Consider the following 19346-nt stretch of genomic DNA (forward strand, 5'->3'; position numbering starts at 1 on the left):
TGTTCTCATGATTACAGGTAATACACAGTAAACCACACTTGACCTTTTTTTTGTCCCTAGTAGCTTGGTGTTAAACAAGTTGGTTCAGTTTGGTTAAAAGATCAGGTCTTAATAACAGCATCACTGAATGCTTGCTACATAATGAAGAGCTTTGAAGATGTTCTAAATAAACAAGACATTTCAAAGGAATCGTGGTTTTATTTTACAGAAAATATACAAGTGAAAAAGTGCCATATATCAGACACATTCACAATCACTAAGTGGTCCTTAAACATTGTACGTTTCTAGAGATATTTCAAATTTCTAAATAAAAACACAGTAAAAGACCAATGATTCATTAAAAGTGCCTCATGTAAATTATAATTGAGATTAATATGAGACTGCTGAGAACTTAAATTGGTCCTCAAATTTATGAAAAAGTGCTACAGTTGCACATCCTGAAAGGCAGGATACGAAATGATTTAGTAGAGGCTCGTTTCACTAAATGCCTAGCATTTCCTTAGGCCAAAGTTGTTAAGATGTGTACACCACGTGTATACCATTTTAGACTGACATAACATCAAGTTTAATTTTAATCACTGATTTTTGATATTACAATGGGTTAAAAACAACTACCTGGAATAATCTAATAATCTATTCAAACAGTAAAAACTCTGAACTAATCTGTTCACTAGTCGGTAAAGCCCTGAACACATTTTGTTTTCAGTACAAGTTAATGATAGAGGCACCTTTAATAAACAACCACACATGTTCAGAAAACTGTAAAAACTCCCAACTCCCTACAAAAACACAGAATTGCTGTTTTACAAGTTATAGAACAATAATAAAATAAAATGAATTCCTCAATTATGTCTTTTAATCCATGGTTAGTCATCAATAAAGGAGTGTTATTTTTACAAGTGCTTAATCAAGCTGTACAGAAGACCAATAAGAAAGATGATGAAGATAGATAGTAACATCTGGTGATCCCAACAACTTAGTGGTTTAATTGTTAATACTAATGCAATGCTTTTCCTTCATATTGTCACAGTGCAAATCCATTGACATAGTGGTGTGGATGCTACACTGAAACAATGTGTACATTATGTTCAGATCTCAAGCTGAAATGCCAACTTTTTGCATAAGGGTTAGGCCTTTTTCACTAGTATTCTTTCAAAAAGAAGTCATACTTCAGGATTTAAAGAATGCATTAAAACCCACCAAATGTCTCCATTACATTCAAGCTGTCTCTGCGTGTCAACATGTCATCTTTGACATGAGAAGTATGCTGTCCTACCAGTCAGACTCAAATTCCCAATGAGCACCTTGTTTACATCAGGAACTGGTATGCCTACATATTTGAACCTGATTTTTTTCTTCTCTGAAACAATTCACAGTGTGTGTGTTACTGCATACATTTTAACAAGTGAAGCTAAAAACCTGGGGCTCATTTGCGTGCTAGAAAAGGCCAAAGAGCCTCTTGTGACAGCCGACATTTCTTACAGGTACAGCATACCAGTGGAACAGTCTGCATTTCAGTTATGGCAGTTCAATGGTTTGTTACCAAGTTATTTACGTTTTACTAAACACGTATTATCTTCAGACTTCTGCTTGTTGTTCAATAGGCTTTGAAGGTGCTTGCTTTGATCTTTTCATATGAATTTATAAAACCAACGGCAGCTACATGGCAACAATGCATTTTTTAAAAACTGGTTCAGTTCACATTTATGAGAGACGCTAAAGGCGTGCACATAGATATAATTGTATGAAAGTATAAGGAGTTTCATACTTTTTACAGTTTAAACAAGAATATAATGCACTTTACCACAGTATATCAGTAACAGAGCTACCCGGTAAGCACTGGCACGAATGACAATCCTCCCGCCAGTGTATTTCAACCCAACCCCAAAACAATGATTCCCACTCACACTTCATCAAAATAATGACAGCCACACTGTGCACCAAAGGTTCATCCATAACTGTTAAATACTCAACAGCGCTGGAGTTAGAAATACGAACAAAAACGTAATAAATAGTGACAAACAAATACATTCTGAAGACATTAAAAAGGACTTCTGGTTGAAATGTTTGTCATTTGAATGTATTATGCTTCTTTCAGTATTTCTAAAATTGAGAGATGAACTTTTTTTTTTTTTTAAGGTTTTCAAATAAAATATACCTGTCGATATTGCAGTTTTCAAAGCTAACTGCAAACAGAGATTGTATATTTCACCGCTCTTCTGTAATTGATATAAGAATAATAAAAATATATAAAAAGAGCAGTGAAGAAGAAAATAGAAGGGATCCTGTTCCATATATTTTAAAACATCAACAAGTATTAATATGCATCTGTAAGAGAGTTCATCCTAAAATGTGATTTCACAAGTATTCACCTTAGCAGGTCTAAACAATACATTTTTTGGACTAAAATACTTTTGAGTCGTCTTGCCAAGCTTTTTGCTCCAGTCTGCAGTTTACAACATGAGTCACTACAAGGGCTAATGATCTGAACCGAATTTCAACTAAAACAACCTACTGTTTTTTACTAGTAAAACATGTTTGCGTAGTATTGTCACAATCTGTCCGTTAAATAAAAGATGTATGCCAATGCCATTTGCAGTTCGTCGTCGTATCAATCCAGCCCGTTTCTATAGTACTATCCTTTAGTTTCAGCATTCAAATGCTGTAGAAACAAAAGCATTGAAACAGCTCCACCAGCAGGGCCTTAAATGGCTTTTGCATCCATTACACTTTTACTGGTTCTATTCTAAACTTTACATTCTTTCTCTCGGATATAGATTAACAAGTGTAATCTATCAAAAAAATACTATTTCCTGTGATAAGCACAGAAGCTACGAGATGGCAAAACTGCCACTGATGTGCAAAAACAAACAAAAAAATATAATATAATCGGGTCAAAAAAAGTGTACAGTGTAAAATCTTCAGCATCCAAAAAAATCAACTGAAGTTACCATACGGGACTGGCAGTCCAAAGTTGATATACAAAAGTAAAACTGAACGTATATTTTTGTTCTCTGGACAAGGCACCGTTCTTCTTTTAAGGCAAAAAATAAACAAAAATTCTAATAAAGGAAATCGATTTTTTTGTTAATAAAACAAAATAAGCTGCGTGTTTTGGGGACACGCACAAGACTTCATCCAATTTATATCACTTTTACATTGTTTCTTTTCTGGGTGCAACTGGAATATTAAGTCTGATTTACTAAACTCATTTTGTTATGGTAATCAGATTTTCCACAGGAGTGGTGCATTGTCCCTATCACTGTAACTGTAGAATGACTATGATGGCAGTAAAGTACTGTTACAAAAAACAGAAGATTTTAAATGTCAATTGTAGCACCAGCAAGGCAAGGTACAGACTCTAACCCTGCCAGAAATTCCAAACCATCTAGAACCAAATCATACATTTATACAATTAAACAAAAAGCCAAAAGTTTTAGGTTAGGCTTCATATTTATCTTTCACTTCAAATCTGAGAACCATTTCGCCGTGCAAAAAATAGCTCAGAAGGGGGTTTCTGGCGGCTGCTGATGCTGACATGAGAATATCAGGCCAAATAAACTATATATCTGAATTATAAATCAATACATTTTCAATGTATTTTATTTTATATGGCGAGGCAATATTAAAATCAATAGTATTCTCCCACATTCCCAACCAACCTGCTAAACCAACCCTTTTTTCTTGTCAGTACTTGGATTATTCTAGGGCTTATGAAAAGGTGAGGGGTCCACATTCCAGGTGTCTGCCATCACGAAAGATATTTCAGATAAACTGCTGTGCCAAGATACAGAATTGAAAGGATGGTCCTGTCTTGGTCCCAATCAAGATCCTGTTTCTGCTCCCCTTGATGGTTGGGGTAGGAGCCAATCAGAATCTGGTTCAGTGAGTGGGCCAGTTGCGATGCAAGAGCTTCCAAACTAGTATGTTTCGGTAGTTTGTCCTTTGCTTTGTAACTACTGTGCCAAACTGTGTAGTGCATTTTTACCTTGCCTGATAATCCGTTGAAGATTTTTCAAAACCCTTGACTAGTGAAGAAAGCTACATTCAAGCTCAGGCAAGCAGGAAGCTAATCATTAGATCCCATTTACCATCTTAAAATGGAACAAGAGGCAAAACGTATTTGCTATATGAGAAGAAGCAGTAACTGTGGGGCATTTTTCACCAAATGTATACTGTTTTTCGAATTCCAATTAAAATCAGGTCGGGTGACTTATTTTCTTATGCAGGCCTGGGTTATCAACTAGATTTGCTTTTCTTCAAAAGATGGCAGTGGCATGTTTAATGTCCACACAGTAAACAGGACTAGATTTAAAGTTTCTTCTGCATACATGCAACATTCAGAAAAACACAGACAAATTAATAAGAATGGTTCCCCCCCTCTTCCCATCATATTAGCAACATCCACAAGATCCATGCACCTGCAATATTAATTTCACGATTTGTCACGATCACAGGTCAAGTTGGAAGGCCCCAAAATAGCTGGAGGTTTCGTCGGCGTAGACCATGGGCACGGAGGACACTGACACAAAGACCTTGTCACCTGATCTCAGCTCGAACAGCCCTCCCTGGTAGACAGAGTGAAGGGCGTACTCTGCGTCTTCCGCCCAGCACTTGGTGCCCACGCCTTTCAGCAGCAGGATGGGCTTTAGGTAGGATGTCTTCTTGTAGATGCACTGGACGAGCTGGTGGCTGCTGTGGCTCTCCGGGGCTGGATTGTGGGGGTCCAGGGAGGAGTCCGTGGGGTAGCGGAAGTAGACCTGAGAGTACAGGTAGTAGCGGCCATTCCGGGTCACTTTGAGCCACCCCTCGTTCAGGCTCATGTTGTGGATGTGCGACCCGAAGCTACCGGTGTCCCAGGTTCTGATGGGGTGACGGCAAGATTGGTGCAAGTCATTGCTCTGGGATTCATCTGGATAAAATGAGGAGGAAAGGTAAGCCGAGTTGGGGGCACGAGGGAGTGGAGACATTGAAAAAGAATTCTTGTCAAAACGTTTGTTATTGAATTTATTAGGTCTTTTAGTATTTCTCAATAGTGCTCGGGAGAGGAACAAAGGGCCAAGGGAGGGTACAGAGGAGAAAATGATTCAACTAGGAGGTAAAACTATAAGAAATAAAGGAGGCAAACTTTTTGCCAATTCCTTCATTAGTGTTAGAATAAGAACGCCAATGATTAATCTGAAAATTTATTGGGTCTTAAAGGATCCCTGATGATTCAGCATCAACACCATGACAAAGTAACCCATTCCAATCCTCACCACCCTCTGTATTAAGAAGTGTCTTCTTCCCTATTTCCATGTAATTACCAACTATTCTCTGGTTCTGGTTCTGGTTTTGGTTCAGTCAAGTTTCCCCTAATCCTTCTTTGTTCTGTGCTAAATTAAATTCCATTCCCTCACCCTATCCTCATAGCTCATTTCTTTAATACCTTGGATTAGTCTGGTTTCTCTTTGTTAGACTCCTCTCCAAGGCCAAAGTGGTGGTAACCTGGTGACAAAATGGTCTTACCAGTGCGTTACAAAACCCCAACCAAACCTCCTTTGACAAAGAAGTCATTAAGTAAGAAAAAAAGTGTTATTTTGAGTTTTAATACAGAGAGAGTGCTATCCAATAGTGGCTTTCTGGTTTGTGTTGACTGTGAAGCCTTTTCAGTTACCTTCTTCATCAAGAAAAGGGGAACTGACTAGGTCAATATTTATTTGGATTTGACTTTCAGATCAACAGTTAAATAAGTGATAAGACTTTAGAATCTTCTTCGCATTAAAACAGAAAATCACAGGTTGTCACAATTTCAACTAACTTGCCTAAATGTTTTTCCTAGCTAAAGGTTAGTGAAATTTGACCCTCTGTGCGTTCTGTGGTTTCACAGGGGTTTCAGATGGTCTCACCGTGTGGTTGATGGCTGACATCCCTCAGAGAAAGGTGTGCGGAAGGTCTTTGGGTGACTTCGCTCACAAACTGAGCATCCGATGTGTTGAAACTCCTTGGAAGGTTTCTTGCTTCTAGAAAACAGGACAGACAAAACTCCAATAAGGAAACACCAACAGTCAGAATTTTTCACTTCCTTAAGGTGGGACTTCTCAAACAGCCCTGCCCTCATTTCTAAACCCTCAGGGAATCTCAAGTCTGCATTAGCAACAGGGGGATTCCCCCCCTCCCCCCCTTTACAATACCTGCCTATGTTTTACATTGCATAATTACACTTTGTAAACTTTTATAAGGTAACCACTGAAGCTCCCCTCCAATTGGCCCCATTTTAAAGCTGTCAATCATAACATGCGCAAGAGTAGAGCTGTAATGTGTTAAATATCAAGCAGACTACTTGATAACTACTGTACATACAGTACATTACTTTAGTGTCCCCCTCAAACTGTTTTGTGCAACTTGCCTTTCTCAGTTCGGGGGCCGTATACAAAATTGATTTCGGTGGCCTACGGCTTCAGCACTGCATATACATAATATACTGAGCATCAAAAGAAACATATCACTTATATTTGAGCATCAAAAGAAACATATCGCTTACTTAGAAAAATTCACTAGATATGATCAAAAAACAACAAACGCTTTTAAATAGGCCAAGCCTTTCGAGATCACAACATGTTAATAAGCGACTAGTCTTTATTAAATCTATACAAAAAAAAAAGCGTTTTGCTGGACACACGATTACAATTGTTATGACGAGTAACTGTATTTAAATTAATAAAGATGAGTTGCTTCTGCTTTGAAATGAAAAAGTAAGACTTACAATTTAAGAGCCCATTTAGTGATTTCACTAATTAAGGTATTAATTGAAAGAGAAAGAAACCCTGTTAAAAACAGCTTGATTACAAAACACAAAAGCATGCTTTTTTCATTATTTTCAATCAAATGATGTGTACACAGAGGAGCTCTGGAATGAACAAATCAAGCTACATGTTGAACCAGTTCTGAAGCATTATCTTAAGCATTGAGAATGTTATCTCCAGTTCTGGCTTTCCTCTTCTAGGGATGTTTTCTACAGCTTGCCAAAGCATTATAAAACTGAACTGTGTTCATGCCAAGCGCACAACACCAGCCAAAACTGAGCAGGGACACTTGTTTTCCAACCAAAGCTGCATTGTCAGTTTCATTTTACAACAGTTTGTTGACATACTTATATTTGACAGTGTGTACTGATGGGGGGGGGGGGGTAAAACATTTACCGCAGAGCCTTTTTCATTTGATCAGCCTTAGATTCCCTATCAGTCCTCCTTATCAAATGTTTCATAGAAGTTTGAGGCTAGGTGGTGCCGTGGGTTACTTTATGACTGTAACTTCAGGAGGCCTGGGTTCAAATCTGGCTAAGGTCACAACATTAATGAGATTGGTAGTCCTGCAGAGGAAGCTGATCCAGGTCTGAAATGTCAGAGTTATCTTTACTAATGTATTCTCCTTACTGTTTAGAATCACTCTGTTTCAGTCTTTACACCCTGGGACTTTTTAAAACTCAAAATTAAAAACAGCCCTGTGTCCTGCAATAACATCTCTAAGTAAAGCTTGTACACTGAAGTGTAACCATTAACCTGTCCCCTGCGACACTCTGCCTCTAGTGGATATTGGTACCACATCCATTATATGTAGTATTTCTTACATCCACTTATGGCAAAGTTCTGCAGGGGGGCAAGTTATTAGTTACACTCCGGTTCACTGGGATGTGACGACTGAAACAGACAATGATATACAAGGTGAATCCAAAAGATTCCAGTCCAAGTTGCTCTTTATCCGTGCCTCAAGTGGTCTCTATCTGGCAAAACTCAGTACAACTGTCTGCTTGTGGGATGCCCAGGATAAGTCAGGGGGTGTTCAGGACAGTACGGAGGTGCACACACACAGCTGTGAAACTCCAATGATGCCTGTTGGCACCGTCCCTGAATGTAGCGAGTGCCATTGTCCCTCACAATAAAGTGACTGGTTCAGAATAGTGTACCACCTAGGCACAACCAACACAGCTTTCTACAGGTCAGAATGACTAGCATGCTAATGAGTGCTTACCTTGAAGTAAATGTCTCCTGATGGCATGTTCAGTAACCTGAAAGACAACAGTAACCTTTACATGCACATGTTATCTTTACACACAAGCTATATTACTGTGAGCATTACAAGCGATACCTTATCAGAAATAATTAAAAAAAGCACACACATTTAAGGAACGGAGTGCTGTTAAATGAGTACTTTATATCCTCGGAATCTGCAAAACATTTTTTAATCTATTTATTATCTCATAATACATGTTCTTAAACAGTTTGCTATTATTGGATATTTGGTATGTATAGTGAACAAGGTGGGATTTCTACAAATGAGGCCAGTATAACGTGACCACTAGGGGTTTAATAAAGATTTGCAATGGAAAATCTCAAACGAACTCATCGTGTCATTTGTATTCTTTTGTTACACTACCCAGGCGTGTTCAGAAAGACCCAACATTGAACTATGACGGTGAGTTTATTAAAACATGCCAAACACCAAGGAGTACAAAACTGTAATAAATGAGACAACAGATCAAAAAACAATTAATCATATTCAGAGAGTATGAAGTATTCCTTTAACTAACCAATGTCAAAGTTTACAGCAGTAATTCTGCACTCTGTTTTTACCACATTTACCTGAGAGAAATGCTTACCTGTGCTAAACCATAATTTCACTTTGCTTTACTACATTTTCCTAGGATTTTACCATAGTATAATACAGTAAGCTTTTATAAAGGAGTAGAAACCTTCTAATGTATTTATTCCATCTATTACTGATATTATTAAATATTTCTCAATTACAATGAAACTGCACCGCCCCCAAATATAGCATTTTCAAATATGTATTTCAGTTGTCATAACGATATCTACAGTACTGTTATCTACAGTTGTATGCAAAAGTTTGGGCACCCCTGGAAAAAATGTATGTTACAATGAATGTTTCAGTGAACAGAAGTTGACCTGACCTCTACATGGTACAAAGTTAAATATGACCCCTTTCTGCAAATTTTAATACAGGATTACTATTTATTTGCAGTTATTAGATTCAAAATAATAAACAAAAGTGAACATGGCACGTGCAAAAGTTTGGGCACCCTGTCACTTAGTGCCCTGCCCACTCTTCCTTGCAGAACTCTTCCCACTCAGAAAGATTCTTAAGTCTCCTTGCATGCACTGCATGTTTGAGATCTCCCCACAGATTTTCAATAATATTCAAGTCTGGCGACTGTGACGGCCATTCCAAAACCTTTCTCCTTCTTTCTTGTAAATATTTCATGGTTGATTTTGAGGTATGTTTTGGATCATTGTCTTACTGAAATATCCAACCTCTTTTCAGCTTCAGTGTCCTGACTGACATTAGCTTCTAGGATTTGTTGATATTTAGTTGAATCCATTCTTCCTTCCACCTAGACAATATTTCCGGTTCCAGTTCAATTTTCATTTCATCAGTCCAAAACACACTGTTCCAAAAAGCTTCAGGCTTGTCAAGGTTTTCTTTTGCATACTTTAGACGCTGACTTTTGTGATGGGTCGTAGAAAACGCTTCCTTCTGACAACTCTCCCATGCAGATCCTTGTTGTGTAAGGTACGCTGTACTGTGGACCTGTGAACAACTACTCCACTGTCAACTAAACTGTTCTGAAGGTCCTTTGCAGTGACCTGTGGGTTCTGTTGTGCAGATCTGACCAGTTTTCAGGCAAGTTTATGTGATATTTTTCTTGGTCTTCCAGATCTTGCCTTGACTTTAACCGTTCCATTTAACTTCCATTTCTTGCCAATTTTTCTGACAGTTGAAATTGCTAGCTGGAAGCGTTGAGAAAGTGTTTTTATAGCCTTCTCCTGTTTTGTGAAAGTCAACTATCTTCATTTTCAAGTCATCAGACATCTGCTTAGAGGAGCCCATGGTTGTTGAAACCAGGCAGAACAGCCACCACAGTCTGACAGATTAGAAAGGAATCAAGTTACTTCAGAGTAATAGTTCAACACTGGAATTGACTTCACCTGACTAACTGAAGCCCTAACGAGTGAATCAACCTTTCTGGGCCTTAGTAATCATCTTTAAGTAATTATGACTGGTCCAAAAGGGTGACCAAACTTTTGCACGCACCATGTTCACTTTTGTTTACTATTTTTAATCTGTAATAAATGCAAATTAACAGTAATCCTGTATTAAAATTTGCATAAAGGTGTCGTGTTTAACTTTGTACCATGTAGAGGTCAGGTCAACTTCTGTTTACTGAAAGATTCATTGTAGCATACATTTTTTTTTTTCCAGGGGTGCCCAAACTTTTGCATACAACTGTATATGGTTCTATGTTAACTTTTTCCATCTGAATATATCTAAAACACAGGTGAACTTCCTTTTACAGGAGTTTAAATTCTAATCATATGTGCAGACTACAAGGAAGTTATCATGAAAATTGTGTCTTTGATCTTGTACAAATATTTGTATTGTTTCTTGAGGCTGACTGGAAAACTAAAATTGTGTCCAAGAAATCTGAGAGGTTTTTAATGCGATTGATCCCAAACAAAGAACAGACTGTTAAAACAATCAATTCGAAACGCAAGAATACAGGACTGCAAGCTATGTTGACCTATAAAGATATAAATATTTTTGTTCCCGATAACAAGGGCCAGAGTCTCTGTTTATTCACACAGCAGGGCCTGCAGGAACACACACACACACACACACACACACACACACACACACACACACACACACACACACACTCCAAACCTGCCCCACACAATCCAGACCATTATCCTTTGCCACTATCATCTATAAGAAAAGAACGAACAATATGCACTTTTTTTTGTAAATCAGCTCACCCTTACATTCATTTGTTATGAAAACAGCACCCTATTTGAATTCTGCAATTCACAAATAAAAAAATTAAGTGCTGGCTCCAGATTTCCAATGATTGAAGAAGCCCAATTAACAGTTAAAACCCCTTCCTCACGTCAAACCAGTACTTTTAAAAAGCAATCTATTACAGTTACAAGTTACTTAAACTTGTAACTACAGACAGTAATTTATTGCTATGAAAAATGTAACTGGTTAGTTACAGTTACAAAAAGCTACTTCTCAGGCACAGTTTACATAGAAATCCTTTGAAGAGCCACTTATCAAACACACTCATTCTCTCCACAAAAAAAGTGTTTGTGTGATATGTAAGGTTTCACCTGCACTGTTGAATCACTTTCAGATTTTCACAGCATGCACTTATTTTAATGAAACTAACTACATAAAATGTCATTCGTTACCTGTCTGAAAAAAGAACCATTGCAGTTACTGAGACATGGAATCAGATTATAGTAAAGTGCTACATCATGTGTTACTCCCCAACATTTACGCTATGTAATACTGAAGATTGTTGTGACACTTGGTATTATAAATAAATAAATACTTGGATGCACAATTGAAACGCCAAGAAAAAAAGACTTTTTTTTAAAGACAATCTAATAAAAAGAATGATATTCCATTCAGCTGTATCCTCTCCACTAGGGCTGATGGAACCATGCAGACCTCGCTCTCACACCTCTGGCTCCAATCAAGTGGATGCAACTACCCTCTGTACAGGAAAGCAGCTTGCCCTCCAGTTCTGTTATAACCTGCATCCGCCCTAAACCAACACTGACCAGGGATCAAAGACAGGAACTTCCATGCCAGGCTAACCACTGTAACACATGCTTCACAACAATGAAGCGAGCACACAAACCTGACGGGCCATTTGAAACGAACTGATGGAAACCAACAGCTTTCAAGTTTGGACAAGATGCAGCTGAAACACAGCATGGATGATGGAGGTTCGGAACATGTTATGCACATAGATGAATAGATCATATCATGGGTATTTATATTGTGTTTGTCGAAAGAATGTTCATTTAAAGCTTCCTTGTATAAAAACCAACGTTTTATAACATGTTCTCTCATTAGAACACTCCTCTTTTATTCTGTTTTTTTTTCTTGAGTAATTTCACCTTTAATGGCAGTAACTCTCCCCAGCCTGTGTTACAGGTAATAGGACCCCACTGAAACATTTCCTTTATGGAGCATAGAACAGGAGTGTATGACCTAAAGGGAGTGAAACAGGAAAAAGCAGCTTCACCATAAAGTCTATGAAATACAGAAAATCCTGGTTGCTAACCTTGGCTATGTAGGACTTGATGCTGTCTGCCACTTTCATGCAGGGCTCCATGAACACCCTCACTTCCTCTGGGATCTGTCCTCCAGCGATTGTATCTTCTAGCTTGTTCAGGAGTTTCAGGCATTTAAGCTCCTCAGTCACACCTTGGTTTTTTGTCTGCAAAGACAACATGTATTTGTTAAAGTCTTTTATTTAGATCTACAAAAGTGCAGTTTCAGTCATACTTAAAGATTAACTTTTTATTCATATAAAATTGTGGGAAACCTCTTTTTACTGATCTTTTATATTAAAAAAAAATAATTATAAATACATTTTAAAAAATCAGCCTGACCTGGGGAAATAGTTTTCATTATTTAGGAATTTTTAGATCCCACAGAATGAACAAAAAGAAACTTTGTATAAATGTAGACAAACATTTTGATGAGAAATCTATTTATTGATATGCATGAACTACCTACAGCATCACAAGAGTTTATTCCAGTATGTAGTTTATCAGTGACAGTAAGCTTTTGCCAGAGAGGAAACATCAGTAATTTAAAAGAAGCCTGCCACTTTGCAAAGTAAAAAAGGCAACAAGATCCCTATGACGAGGGGTGTGCAGGGCGAGTCAGTCAGGCACTGTTTCTCCTTACAGTAGACCATACTGTCCAGGCACCCAGACAGGTCCTGCGTGTAAAGAGATAATGAACTTGATCATGGGATCAGAGGACCCCACTGACCTCCAGTTCTCCCGGGCTGTTGTGGGTTGAGAGAACATAACTGGACATGCCAAACTGGGGAGGAAAATGGGGGTAAAATAACTGGGCACACTATTAAGTAAAAGAAAAAATATTATCTATTTTCTCATTAAATTGTTTTAAAATGTATGAAACAAAATGCATAGTGTGTGCAGGACTTTCAGTTTAGAGTTCTCTCAGTGCAGACTCCTTGTGGGTGGAATGTTAACTTTCTGTGAATTCGGATTAAAAAGGAGTGGGCGACCCAATGTACTTACATGCATGTTCATGAATGTGCTTGTCTTGACAAAAGTTATAAAACAACAAACGAAGGCAACGGTCATCCACTGTGCCAAAACGTTCTGGCAACGTTCTGCAGTTTAGTGGAAACGCACCCAGCAACTGGAAACTGAAAGAAGACATTTGAGGAAGGTGGTGCTTCAGTCAAGCTGTAACTTTGTTAAAGAAATGTCTTACGAGTTTTGGTCACAATCTTAAAACTAAAGCAACATGGCTTCTGGAAATCTTTGTTAGAAGATTGCTTTGCTTCATGTTATGTATATAAAAAACATCTAAATAAAAAACACTACGTATGTTGATCTCCAGAGTTCATGGTCTCTCAAGTGTTTTCAATAACAATACTTTTGTGGTTATCCAAAGTATGTAAACATGAAAATATGATTTTTTTTAAATGATTGTTTTAAGTATAACATTAACTGTTATTTTATTTACTATTTTACTGATACTCAAATTGTTAAAAGAAATGTATCTGTAATACATTGGTAATGTACTACAAGTCCATGAAATATGGAGACTACCACATAGGCTACATACTGTAGGCGAGTAAATAAGACATGCACAAGTGGAATCAACAACAAGTTTAAGTTAATTAAATGTAACATAAACCCATTCTAGTCCGAAAACGATTTTTAAATGGTTCTGCAATTTATATCCTTTACAAAAAGACATTATGTTACCTCAGATTATAGATTGCTCTGGATCTTTCAACCAATCAGGACCAATCAACCAATATGGACTAAATAAAGGATGGTAATAACCCATAATGCACAGCGGTTTCTGCACAGTTGCACTGAACTGCTTCCCTTTTTTAGCAGAGTAATTTTGGCTGTAATTGAATTTGTCTTAATTGTACCGAAATGGAATGAATGTACTGTCATGCTTTAGATGTCATATTTAGGATAATCAATACTGGCACTTCATTAATAAAACAATGTTGTTGTTAATATTAAGTAATGTTTTTGATACTGATGTCAAACTTTTTATTCTTCCAATATTATGAAAACAAGGCTAATAGTTCAATAGGTCTCACTCAATAGCAGTCAGCAGTTGCCCAGTACTGTTATTGTCTATTAATTCTTATTCATAGTATGCGACTCATGAACATGACTGGACTTCGATCACTTCTGGGTGTAATAGCTGCAGGGGCAGCCCTTATAAAATTGGACCACAGTTCATTTGCAATGTCATTTTGTAGTTTTCCTGTGGTTATATACTATTTATGTACATTTGCCAGTTTGCCATGCTGTTCCATACCTCTCTGGGCTTTACAATGCTTCCTACTCTTTACCACATGTTCACTGTGATTTATTCCACTTTGCTATGCTTTAACTATGGTAAACTTTTACAAGTGAGAGTCACAGACTTACACAAATCATTATCATATAGTGCGGCACAGAAAAATGTAGAAGTAGGTGGCAGTGCGGTAGTGCATGGCATCAGCTGTTTGGGCTGATCCAGACTAGATACACCTCAGAGGTAAGAAGTATAGTTTGTATAATTAAACTCATATCACAGCCAGGACTGAAATGGATGTTTGTGTGAAAATCAGCCCTACAACGTTCTACAGACTGTGTAACAAAGTGTTTTAGTTCCGGTAGGAGTCAATGCCTTGAGCAGGGATTTAGTTTATCAAGTCTTTCCAAGACATCTGCTAGTGGTAAAAGAGCAAGATGTGATAGGAGAAATAAGTTATAGCTTTCATTTTGTTACCTGCCGTTGTTTCTTATAAAATGAAACTAAATCTTAAAAGGTCACACACAAAACCAAAGTACACAAGAACAGGGCATAGTAAAACAAGTGTAGATAGTGATGCATTTACTATTGTAGTATGTTACTACACTGAACAAAAATATAAACGCAACATGTAAAGTGTTGGTCCCATGTTTCATGAGCTGAAACAAAAGATCCCAGAAATTTTCCATATGCACAAAAAGCTCCTCTGCGTGCTCGTCGTCCTCACCAGGGTTTTGACCTAACTGCAGCTCGGCGTCGTAACCAACTTCAGTGGGCAAAAGCTCACCTTCGATGGCCACTTGCACACCGGAGAAGTGTGCTCTTTACGGATGAATCCCGGTTTCAACTGTACCGTGTATAAACAGCGTGTGCAGACAGCGTGTATGGTGTCGTGTGGGCGAGCATTTTGCTGATGTCAACAGAGCTCCCCAAGGTGACGGTGGGGTTATGGTATGGGCAGGCATAAGCTACGGACAACAAACACAATTGCATTTTATCGATGGCAATTTGAATGCACAGAAATACCGTGACAAGATCCTGAGGCCCATTGTCGTGCCATTCATCCACCATCATCACCTCATGTTTCAGCATGATAATGCACGGACCCATGTTGCAAGGATCTGTACACAATTCCTGGAAGCTGAAAATGTCCCAGTTCTTCCATGGTCTGCATACTCACCAGACATGTCACCCATTGAGCATGTTTGGGATGCTCTGGATCGACGTGTATGACAGCGTGTTCCAGTTCCCGCCAATATCCAGCAACTTCACATAGCCATTGAAGAGGAGTGGGACAACATTCCATAGGCCACAATCAACAGCCTGATCAACTCTATGCGAAGGAGATGTGTCACGCTGCATGAGGTAAATAGTGGTTACACCAGATACTGACTGGTTTTCTGATCCACGCCCATACCTTTTTTTTTTTTTTTTTTTTTTTTAAGCTTTCTGTGACCAACAGATGCATATCTGTATTCCCAGTCATGTGAAATCCATAGATTAGGGCCTAATGATTTCCTTATATTAACTGTAACTCAGTAAAATCTTTGAAATTGTTGCATGTTGTGTTTATATTTTTGTTCAGAGTATGTCCAGGAGAACAGATATATACAGAATGCTTAGTATTATTATGACAAATACAGTTTATTTTTTCATTTCAGAGTTGCAAGAAGTAATCAATAGTTGCTTAATTATTTTAATGTTTTCGGAACCTGTATATTAAAATGAATAAGTAAAACAATGCTTACTGGAAGCAAAAACAAAAATGTTCATTCACAACACCAAAATAATGTTGTCTAATTACTTTTTCTGACAATGTACTTATGTTAAGGTGCAAATAACATTTAGATATTTGTGTTCAGAGCCTTCCTCCCCTCCTAGAACTGTCTCAGTGGATACAGGGAGATGCCCCCCCCCCTCCCCTCCCCTACATGCAAGATAAAAAAAACAAAACATACATAGCAAGGCAAATATGACCAATGCACAATTTTTAGTATTACTCTGAAAAGACCATTACAGCAGCACACAAACCAAAAAATGCTATTAACTTAAAGTGGAATGCCTGTTATTTATTATATGATTTTATGCTCCAGAAAGACTAATAGATGCACAAAACTTCATGAAACACACCTTAACTCTGACCTCTCCTGCTTTTCAGCAATGGCCTCTGTCAGAAAGCTGATGGAGTCAACTACACTACTCACTGAGGATTACATAAAGACCACCAAGTTCATTTCACTTGTAACCTGAACGGAATTCACACAGGCTCTCTATGCTGTGTGTAGGGGTGGAGGAGGTTGGGTCTAGCAGCAGGCTCACTCTTGGGTTAAATCCAAGATGTGCAATGGGCCGTTAATCTGCTGCACACCCGCAGAGCTTGACACAATGCTGGCAGCCTGCTTGCAAGAGGCCCAGAACTGAGGTGCGCTCCCAGATGGGGAAGCTCCCATGGTGCCTGAGCTCTGTCTGACTGCAGCCGCTCTTTCTATAGAACATAGATATATCACTGCTGTCGACTCGAATTAATAGTGCAAAGCAACGTTTCTTACTGGCAGGTTTAAACAAACTTTATTGCAGTCAGTTTGAGTCAGTTACTGTGTGCAAAGGTTAGAAACACATACAGTTGTTAACAAAACACATTTTTTCTCTGAAAATAAACAACTGAAAAGCATCTTATTTCACCACAGGGATAAACTAGCTTACAAATGCTTTAGCCAACCTTTCGATTACATCTGAGACCAATAAAAAGATGTCATTATACAAGAATGCCCTACTGGCTATTTAATTGCAGCTCTGCATTTTATTTTTCAGTAACATCTAAAATTATTCACTTGGACCCAAACTAAGCACATCAAGGCGTTCATAGCATCACAGAACCAGAGGCTTGATCTACATGTTTGAACTTCTGCAGAAGAACTTACTGTAAAGAAAAAAAAAAAAAAAGGGAAGGTAAAGTTTGAACCCAAATGATACCCTTTATTAGACATTGGACAGACATTCACAGGATCAGTTTCTAAGACATAACCTTAAGTACCCCAATCACAAGCAAGAACATACGAGTAAAGTAGGTCCTCATATGAACTGTTTATGAATTGCTTATACACATTTGTTTCAGTTAATCTGTGTTTCGAACACAATAATAAACTTGTAAACCACCATAGCTGAAAATGTTGCTTGAAATGTTATGCAATCGATTTGTAAAAACAGTCCTTAAAGATCTGTGAATAAAGCCTCATGACCCTGATACTTAATGTCTACATACCAAGTTTCATCACATATGAATAGGCAGTTCTCTAGACATAGCCCAAAATATTACTTGTTCTCACAGTTATTTGACTGTTTAAACTGCACCAGTGTATGAACTCTGAACCAGACTGCACACCAAACAAAGTTACTGCTACTGTGCAGGACTCGCAGTTCAAAGTCCTGTTTGTAAGTCTTGAGTTTATACTTATGATTTCGGTGAGACATAAATAGATTGAAAAAAAAAAAAAAGATATTTTAAAATAAAAAAAGGTTAGTACCTAATAATGAACAGCATTAAAAAAAAATAAAAAATAAAAATCTGTTTCAGGCTTTGTGCTTTCTTCCAAATTAATCAATTGGAGTACCAACATTAATACTAACCTTAAAAGGTGTTACAGGGCAGTACAGGGTTGCAATGGAAGATTAATATTTAAATACAGTATAGTTTACAGCATTAAGTGCAAATAATACTGCTAAAATACAGAGAGACATGATGCAACCATTTAAGATTACAACAAGTTATAGCTGCAATGACATATTAGTCGCGCAACAGTGAAAGGATAGTGCATTAGTTGAGGGTCCAGTAACGTGGTGTGTAGGTCAGGCAAGACCAATGCACAGTAGGATGGGTAGATCAAGTGGTCTACAAGTTCAAGCAGGTGGTTGAGAGACTGGAGCAGTCCTGAAGTTCTCCGTGCCCTCTCATCTTTTAAACATTTCAGTTGGGCTTTACAGAATTGTGTAGTTTATTCCTATTTTGATTTACAATGACACTTTTCTGTTCCTGGCATCACTTTAGTTCTACTAGCTGTCTATCTCAACCCTTTCTCTTTATATTTGCCCAAATGTTTACTGCCCGATAATTAATTATTATTTTCAGAATATACTTAAAACATAGAAATTGACATCAACGCAGTTATAGCATTCCCAGAACAAGCGCGCCTTTTTGTTTGTCAATAGTAACTAATTATTTGTATTATTTATTATCATCATCATCATCATCATTATTCTCTTTTCAAAATACCACTAAATTAGACGTTAATTACCAAAACGATTTCAATCAAGGGAATTCCAGTAATTCATTTATAATACAGTATAGTGCACTTTTTTTTAACGCAGTTATTTTTGCAGTAGTCTGTGTCCTACCTCATTAGCCTACTGTACTTTGTTTTGTTGTTGTAAGGTACGGCAAAAAAATAAAGCAGTTTGGAAAAACACGACGGTGGTGAACCTTTGCGAGTTCGTGCAGTCTCCTAGGCAGCGGTGTTTGGAAGTAATCCGCTGCCTGCCTGCTTGCATTGTTTCCAGAGCAGGGCTGCTGTGTGTTGTTGCACTTGCATATTAAGTAAAGAGCAACATGTCAACAATAGCTTACCTGTGAAATCGACATGTTGAAGTAAACGAACAGCGCAGTGGTACACGCAATCTGTAGCACAATCACAACGACTACCACCATGACGACCGATAGCTTTGAAGATGTATCATTCTCTCGCTTGGCCGTCGGGATGATCATGTAGGTTTTTGAGTCGTTGCTGTTGGATCTAAAGTAATCCTGGTTGTTCTCGTTAGCCATGGCATTCCTGGTACTACAGACATCCAGTCCCGTTTGACCCTGGTTACCCACTGAAGGAAGCAGTTGCCTTCTAAAAAGTTTTGCCCTAGTGCTTTTTGTGGGAGGACTTTGTCGTGTTGTATATCAGACAAGCGTCTGGTCGTTT

General features: G+C 38.0%; 1 protein-coding gene across 1 annotated transcript; it reads right to left on the minus strand.

Annotated features, from left to right (window-relative positions):
* Positions 1-178: 178 nt before the first annotated feature.
* On the minus strand, positions 179-19346 carry LOC121295739 (tumor necrosis factor ligand superfamily member 10-like). Its single transcript, XM_041220743.1, has 5 exons — positions 19004-19346; positions 12134-12289; positions 8011-8047; positions 5889-6002; positions 179-4912 (listed from the first exon to the last, which is right to left on the minus strand). The coding sequence occupies exons 1-5, from the start codon at positions 19199-19201 to the stop codon at positions 4452-4454; spliced, it is 966 nt and encodes a 321-aa protein (XP_041076677.1). The 5' UTR covers positions 19202-19346; the 3' UTR covers positions 179-4451.

This window comes from Polyodon spathula, chromosome 20 (assembly GCF_017654505.1).
Source record: "Polyodon spathula isolate WHYD16114869_AA chromosome 20, ASM1765450v1, whole genome shotgun sequence".
Classification (NCBI taxonomy): Eukaryota; Metazoa; Chordata; class Actinopteri; order Acipenseriformes; family Polyodontidae; genus Polyodon; species Polyodon spathula.